The sequence below is a fragment of the Hylobates moloch genome, unplaced genomic scaffold, assembly GCF_009828535.3.
Source record: "Hylobates moloch isolate HMO894 unplaced genomic scaffold, HMol_V3 SCAFFOLD_6, whole genome shotgun sequence".
Classification (NCBI taxonomy): Eukaryota; Metazoa; Chordata; class Mammalia; order Primates; family Hylobatidae; genus Hylobates; species Hylobates moloch.
The window spans coordinates 609,285-617,307 of record NW_026652281.1 but is presented as its reverse complement, the minus strand read 5'-3'; the positions used below and the strand labels follow the sequence as shown (position 1 = coordinate 617,307).

General features: G+C 52.0%; 1 protein-coding gene across 3 annotated transcripts in view; it reads left to right on the top strand.

The window, feature by feature from the left end:
• Nucleotides 1-668: 668 nt before the first annotated feature.
• SPG7 (SPG7 matrix AAA peptidase subunit, paraplegin) overlaps nucleotides 669-8,023 on the top strand; it is a 51,477-nt gene continuing 44,122 nt past the window's right edge. For all 3 annotated transcript variants that reach the window (XM_032156160.2, XM_032156164.2, XM_032156162.2), the window contains exons 1-3: nucleotides 669-876; nucleotides 2,753-2,855; nucleotides 5,822-5,911. In XM_032156160.2, the coding sequence (XP_032012051.1) occupies nucleotides 697-876; nucleotides 2,753-2,855; nucleotides 5,822-5,911 (373 nt within the window). In that variant the 5' untranslated portion in view covers nucleotides 669-696. The remainder of the gene's footprint in view (nucleotides 877-2,752; nucleotides 2,856-5,821; nucleotides 5,912-8,023) is intronic.

Genomic DNA, 8,023 nt, shown 5'->3' with positions numbered 1-8,023 from the left:
TGCGCTCCTAAGTCAGAACTCTGCGGGACGAGCTCTGCAGACGCCTGCCAGGCCGCACCGCGCGCTCGCCGCCTCACGACCCTCCTCCTCCGGGGCTGCCCTTCCTGCGGCGGTTGCAACTCCAGTCCTCGTCCTCGGGCGGCTCAAAACGCAGGAAAACCGCCCCCTTCCTGCGCTCCTCAGCCCCGAAGGGGCCCTCCCGACCCGAGGCCTCCCGCGCCGCCCTCCTGAGCGCGGGCCTCTCCTCGCAGGCGGGATTCCGGCCCTCGCCATCCGCCCTCGCCTGTGACCGATCCCTGCTGGTGACCGAGGCTGCCCGGGCGGGAGGCCCCTCGGCCCCTCGGCCCCTCGGCGCGGGCGGAGCACGACCACGCAGCCACGACCCGGCCAGTTATTCACCCGCCAGGCCCTGGAAATCCAAGGCCGGCTTCAAAAAAATCAGGGCACCCGCGGCCTCCTCGCAGACGCGCACCCCCGTACCCGGGCCTCAGGCAACCGCGAGGGAGGAGGGCTCGGGCTCGGGGGTGCGGCAAGCGGCACCCGGGCGCGGCGGGGTGGAGCCGTGGGGGCCGCGCAGGCATCACGTCAGGCCCCGCCCACCCCGCCGCGCAGGCGCCCGGTAGGCCCCACCCACCCCCGCCGCGCAGGCGCCCCGTGGCGGCCCGCGGACCGCGCAGGCGCGGCTTTCAGGCCAACATGGCCGTGCTGCTGCTGCTGCTCCGTGCCCTCCGCCGGGGTCCAGGCCCGGGTCCTCGGCGGTGGGGCCCAGGCCCGGCCTGGAGTCCAGGTTTCCCCGCCGGGCCCGGGAGGGGGCGGCCGTACATGGCCAGCAGGCCTCCGGGGGACCTCGCTGAGGCTGGAGGCCGAGCCCTGCAGGTAAATCCCCGCGGCGTCCGGGCCCCACCTCCCGCCCGGCTCTGCTCTGTAAGGCCCAGCCCGGCGGGCCGGGTCGAAGGCCGCCTGGCCCCTGCGGCGGGGGAGCCTGCGCCTGTGGGCCCGCGGATCCCCCAGCTACGGACCTCGGCGCGGAGCGACTGTTGGGGCCCTGGAGCGTGGGCGCTGGGCGGGCCGGGAAGAGGCAGGACTGGGATCCGCGCAGCCCTCGACGTGGACTTTCCCACCCCTACTGTTGTGTGTGGATGTTCTCCGCCTATCTCCCTCGCGTTTTAAAGTGGAATCCAGTAACGGTTTCCGGCGTAGCACTAATTTACAGTCCGCGCCTGTGGATCGATTCCGTCAGGAGGAATTTCAGCGCTTTCCAGTTAGGGTGGTTACTGCCGAGTAGGGGGCGCAGAACGTTTCTGTGTGCGCAAAATACCCTGTAGCTGCATTTTGCAGTTGTCATGTAGCTCGGCACGTTATTGATACAAAGTCATTGAGCATCCCCTGTAGGGAGGCGTTGTTTCAGGTTCTGCTAAGGATAGGATAGCATCTCCTCCCGAAAACCACACCCTGTGTCCTTGAGCTTTTGGACTGATGTTTTTTTTCTCCTAGCTCTCGCCTAGGAGCTTAGCCCACACCTTTTAGGTTGTTGTTTATTTGGTTATTTTTGAGACAGAGATCTTGCTCTGTCGCCCAGGCTGGAGGGCAGTGGCGCGATCTTGGCTCCCTACAACCTCCGCCTGTCGGGTTCAAGCGATTCTCCTGCCTCAGCCTCCTGAGTAGCTGGGATTACGGGTGCGCGCCACCACATGCAGCTAATTTTTGTATTTTTAGTAGAGACGGGGTTTCACCATGTTGGCCAGGATGGTCTCGATCTCTTGACCTTGTGATCCGCCTGCCTCGGCCTCCCAAAGTGCTGGGATTACAGGGCGTGAGCCACCACGCCCGGCCGTAAAACATATTTAAATGGGAAAATGTTTATCTTGAAAGGAGAACGCTGAAAGTATATATTTGTTAACTGGCTTGGTATCTGGAAATGTTCTACAAGGAGCCACTCTCTGGTGACAGCAGGAGCCCCGGGTCTGGGCAGCCACTGTGGCCTTTGGAGAGCTGGGCTGCTCCCTTTCCCCTGCAGAAGCTTCAGGCTATGGGATAGCACCCAATGTACTTCTGTGTTTTGTTTTTGTTTTTGTTTTTTGTGACAGTCTCTCTATGTCGCCCAGGCTGGAGTGCAGTGGTCTGATCATGGCTCACTGAAGCTTCTGCCTCCTGGGTCCAAGCAATCCTCCCACCTCAGCCTCCCAAAGTGCTGGGATTACAGACATGAGCTACCGTGCCTGGCCACTGTCGTGATTTTTTATTTGTTTATTTGTTTGTTTTTTGAGATGGAGTCTCCCTTTGTTGCCCAGCCTGGAGTGCAGTGGTGCTATCTCGGCTCACTGCAACCTCTGCCTTCCGGGTTCAAGCGATTCTCCTGCCTCAGCTTCCCGAGTAGCTGAGATTACAGGCGTGCACCACCACGCCTGGCTAATTTTTGTATTTTTAGTAGAGATGAGGTTTCATCATGTTGGCCAGGCTGGTCTCGAACTCCTGACCTCAGGTGATCCACTGGCCTCAGCCTCCCAAAGTATTGGGATTACAGGCATGAGCCACCACACCTGGCCAATTACTGTGTTTTAACCTGTTTACTTGTTTTTGACATTTTGATGTTACCTAAAGCTTTGAAATATTGCTCAGACTATTCATATCTCAGGGCAATGTAGATACTTCAGATAATTATATATTTGAAGTTTTAAAAACGATTTTTAGTCTGCATTGCTTTGGTACTCTCTAATGTTGGTGTGACCTCCAGTATTGGTTTTTTTTTCAGAGCTTACAATTGAGACTGCTAACCCCTACCTTTGAAGGGATCAACGGATTGTTGTTGAAACAACATTTAGTTCAGAATCCAGTCAGACTCTGGCAACTTTTAGGTATGTATCTGTTGAAAGAAGCAGCTGAGCATGACTGCACACTTATCACCTCAGCTACTTGGGAGGCTGAGGCTGGAGTGTCGCTTGAGTCCAGGAGTTCAAGGCCGATGCTGCCACTGCACTCCAGCCTGGGTGACAGAGTGAGACCCTGTTTCTAAAGTGACAAGGCAGAGATTGTTTTCTTTTTTTATTTTTTTTTCATTTTAGAGACGGGATCTCGCCCTGTTGCATGGGCTGGAGTGCAGTACAGTGGTGTGATCAGAGCTCACTACAGCCTAGAACTCCTGGGGTCAAGGGATCCTCCCCCCTTTGCTTCCGGAGTAGCTAGGACTACAGGCGTGCACCATCACACTCGGCTAATTTTTTGTAGAGACAAGGTCTCACTTTGTTGTCCAGGCCCAAAGGGGCCTCTTTACTCCTTTATCCCCCAGTTGCAGAGCCTTGACCTCTTAGGCTCGAGTGATCCTCCCACCTCAGCCTTCCATAGAGCCAGGACTCCAGTCACACACAAAAGCGCCAAGCTAATTTTTGGGTATTTTTGTAGAGATGGGGTTTTGCCACGTTTCCCAGGCTGGTCTTGAACTCCTGGACTCAAGCGATCAGCCTGCCTTGGTTTCCCAAAGTGTTGAGATTACAGGCGTGAGCCACCGCATCTGGCCAAGTTGTCCTTTTTTAAAAAAAATTCTGCTGTATTCCAGTAATTGGGCTGCTTGAAAAAGGTTTTTCATGTTGTCTAGTCAGCTGCAGGAATGTTTAGTAAGGATTTACAAAGTGGCTACAGATGTTTTATATCCACACAATCACTAAAAATACCCTGCAAATAATTTGTTCTTCAATAAATCATTTAATGAGGCCGGGCGCGGTGGCTCACGCTTGTAATCCCAGCACTTTGGGAGGCCGAGGCAGGCGGATCACGAGGTCAGGAGATCGAGACCATGGTGAAACCCCGTCTCTACTAAAAATACAAAAAAAAAAAAAAAAAAATTAGCCGGGCGTGGTGGCAGGCGCCTGTAGTCCCAGCTACTCGGAGAGGCTGAGGCAGGAGAATGGCGTGAACCCGGGAGGTGGAGCTTGCAGTGAGCCGAGATCGCGCCACTGCACTCCAGCCTGGGTGACAGCGAGACTCCGTCTCAAAAAATAAATAAATAAATAAATAAATAAATCAATAAATCAATAAATCATTTAATGAAACCTCGTGACATTCTTTGGTCTCTCTTGACTTTAGGTTAAAGAACCTGAAGGATTGACACCTCTCATTTTTATTTCACGCTCACCTTTATGGAGTTGGAACAGGGAAAAAGTAAAATATTCCTACTCCTAACTGACATTAAACAGCCTTGTGCCAACACGTGGGTAGGGAGAGTGCTGTGCCTTCTGATTGGCCGTGCGTCAGCAACTGGCCCATCTGCTGTCTGTGTTTAAGATCAGCCCACAGGTGCCTGTGGCTGTGACACAGGAAACACATGCTTCAGCCCCCTTAATGCCTGAGGTTACCTGCAGGTGGCAACGAGGGTCATTTCACTGGTGAACCCGTTTGTGTCTTTGTGAAGAAAGTTACATTTCAGGTCATGGTTGTGAAACTCTTTCCCTATTTTTATTATTTTTTATTATTATTTGAGATAGGGTCTTGCCCTGTTGCCCAGGTGCGGTCTCTACTCACTGCAGCCTCAACCTCCTGGGCCCAGGTGCTCCTCCCACCTCAGCCTCCTGAGTAGCTGGGAAGTCAGGCATGTGTCACCACGTACAGCTTCATTTTTGTTTTGTTGTTGGTGTTTTTTTTATTTATTTTATTTATTTTTTTTTTTGAGACGGAGTCTTGCTCTGTCGCCCAGGCTGGAGTGCAGTGGCGCGATCGCTGCTCACTGCAAGCTCCACCTCCCTGGTTCACGCCGTTCTCCCGCCTCAGCCTCCCGAGTGGCTGGGATTACAGGCACCCGCCACCACGCCCAGCTAATTTCTTGTATTTTTAGTAGAGACGGCGTTTCACCCTGTTAGCCAGGATGGTCTTGATCTCCTGACCTCGTGATGTGCCCGACTTGGCCCCCCAAAGTGCTGGGATTACAGGCGTGCGCCGCTGCGCCCGGCTTTTTTTTTTTTTTTTTTAAGAGACGAGATTTTTTGCCCATGTTGCGCTGGCTGGTCTTGAATTCCTGGACTCAAGCCATCCTCCTCCGTCGGCCTCCCAGAGTGCTGGGATTACAGGCGTGAGCCACTGCACCTGGCCTCCCCCATTTGTAAACGCTGATTTGTTAAGATTTTAAGACAGAGCTCTGTGTGAGGAGTGTCGTGCCAGCCCTTCTTGGTGGTAGCTGGGCTGCTGCTATTGCCACTTGTCTGGAAGCCATTTGTGACTCGGAGTCTTGCTCTGTAACCCAGGCTGGAGTGCAGTGGTGTGATGATCTCAGCTGACTGCAACCTCCGCCTCCCGGGTTCAAGCAATTCTGCCTCAGCCTCCCAAGTAGCTGGGGTTACAAGCACCTGCCAACACGTCTGGCTAATTTTTGTATTTTTAGTAGAGACAGGGTTTTACCATCTTGGCCAGGCTGGTCTTGAACTCTTGACCTCCTGAACCACCCACCTTAGCCTCCCAAAGTGCTGGGATTACAGCCATGAGCCACCACACCTGGACTGTTTAAGTTCTTTTAAAGCAACTTCATATATTAAAGGGATTTGTGATATTTTCCCAAATTTGTGTTCATAACTATTTTTTATTCCCTCACATTAGCAATTTAAATAGCAAAGATGTTTAACTTCATAAGTTAAAATAGTTTATTCTGTAATTAGGAAATACTGTACTAAGTGATATAGGAAATGCTTTATTTCAAATTTATAAATCTTATGGATATAAGTAGGTTTTTCAGATGGTTTCTGTTTTGCTTTGGTTACTTAGGAGTATACTGTTGTCCTGTATGCCTCCCGTGTGGTTGCACAACTCAATTGTTAAATCCTTTCTCTATTTCTCATAGGTGGTACTTTCTATTTTAACACCTCAAGGATGAAGCAGAAGAATAAGGAGAAGGATAAGTCGAAGGGGAAGGCGCCTGAAGAGGACGAAGGTATGTTCATCTGATGTTCGTTAGTCAGTGGCTGCCTCTGGCTGTCTTCATGTCTCTGTTCTCTTCTTAGCAAGGTGAAACCAGTCTGGAAAGTGGGGAGATGGGCCGGGTGCAGTGGCTCACACTTGTAATGGAAACGCTTTGGGAGGCCCAGGTGGAAGGATCACTTGAGGCCTGTGCCACATAGCGAGACCCTATCTCACTAAAAATTAAAAGGCTGGGCACAGTGGCTCACACCTGTAATCCCAGCACTTTGGGAGGCTGAGGCAGGCGGATCACCTACACCCTGGCCAACATGGTGAAACCCCGTCTCTACTAAAAATAGAAAATTAGCCAGGCGTGATGGTGCACGCCTGTAGTCCCAGCTACTCGGGAGGCCGAGGCAGGAGAATTGCTTGAACCTGGGAGGTGGAGGTTGCTGTGAGTGGAGGTCGTGCCGTTGCACTCCAGCCTGAGCAACAAGAGCAAAACTCCGTCTCAAAAAAAAAATTTAATTTAAATTTAAAAAGATCCTATCTATAGAAAAAGAAAAGAAAAAAATAATTGGCCAGGCGTCATGGTGTGCACCTGTAGTCACAGCTCCTCAGGAGGGAGGAGGATCGCCTGAGCCCAGGAGTTGGAGGCTCAGCTTCCGATTCACAGCCCCAGCTTCCGATTCACAGCCCCGGGGGCATAAGGGTGGAAGTCAGCTTCAGGAATGCTTTGCTTTTGGACCCTTGAGGCCTCTCGCTGGACATCAGCGTTGTCAGATGGATGCCCTGCTCAGCACCACTCGTCTTTCTGGAAAGGCACCTGGCCTTGGAAGGTGAGTGAGGAACTGTCATGAGGAATTTTTTTCCCATGTTGCTTTTCAGGAGAGCTTTCAGGATGTGGAAATGATGGTTCAGCTATTGGATGATGGGATTATTATTGTGAATTCGAGTTCAGTAGGAGTGTGTTTCAGGAGTGACGTCCTGCTTGATTGATTTTGGGTGAGACGCTGTATTTGCCAATGCCAGGGACAGCTTTACTCTGTGCGAGAGGAGCTCTGACTCTCCCGGCTGGGCTCTCGAGGGGAGGTCGTAACTGTGGGGAGGGACAGCAGTGTTTCGCAGGTGGATTCACTTTAGGTGTTTCTGGCTTTAGGCTGATCTTCAGCTTACTGTTGGTTTTACACTAAGTGTCAGTGCCTGCAGCCACTCAGAACTATCTTCTAAAAGACTTCTGAATCTTCATACAAAATTATTATGAATTGATTTCAGGGCTCTTCCCCTGTATTCTTCAACATTTCAATAAAGTGTGTCCTTTGACCTTTTTTTTTTTTTTTTTGCCAGAATCTTACTCTGTTGACCAGGCTGGAGTGCAATGGTGCGATCTCAGCTCGATGCAACCTCCCCCTCCCGGGTTCAAGCAATTCTCCTGCCTCAGCCTCCCAAGTAGCTGGGATTACAGGTGCTCACCACCACACCCTGCTAATTTTTTGTTTTTTGTTTGTTTGTTTTTGAGATGGAGTCTTGCTCTGTTGCCCAGGCTGGAGTGCAGTGGCACAATCTTGGCTCCCTGCAAGCTCCGCTTCCTGGGTTCATGCCATTCTCCTGCCTCAGCCTCCCTAGTAGCTGGGACTACAGGCACCCGCCACCACACCCGGCTAATTTTTTTGTTTTTTTATTAGATACTGGGTTTCACCGTGTTAGCCAGGATGGTCTCAATCTCCTGACCTCGTGATCTGCCTGCCTTAGCCTCCCAAAGTGCTGGGATTACAGGTGTAGGCCACCGCACCCAGCCCTGGAACTTTTCTTTTTTTTTTACTTTTATTTTGTATTTATTTATTTTTGAAACGGAGTCTGGCTCTGTTGCCCAGACTGGAGTCCAATGGTGTGATGTCAGCTCACTGCAACCTCTGCCTCCTGGGTTCAAGCGATTCTCCTGCCTCAGCCTCCTGAGTAGCTGGGATTCAGGCATGCGCCACCACGCCTGGCTAATTTTTGTATTTTCAGTAGACACAGGGTTTTGCCATGTTGGCCAGGCTGGTCTTGAACTCCTGACCTCGTGATTGCCCCACCTCGGCCTCCCAACGTGCTGGGATTACAGGTGTGAGCCACCACGCCCAGCTGACCTTTTTATAAAAAAAAA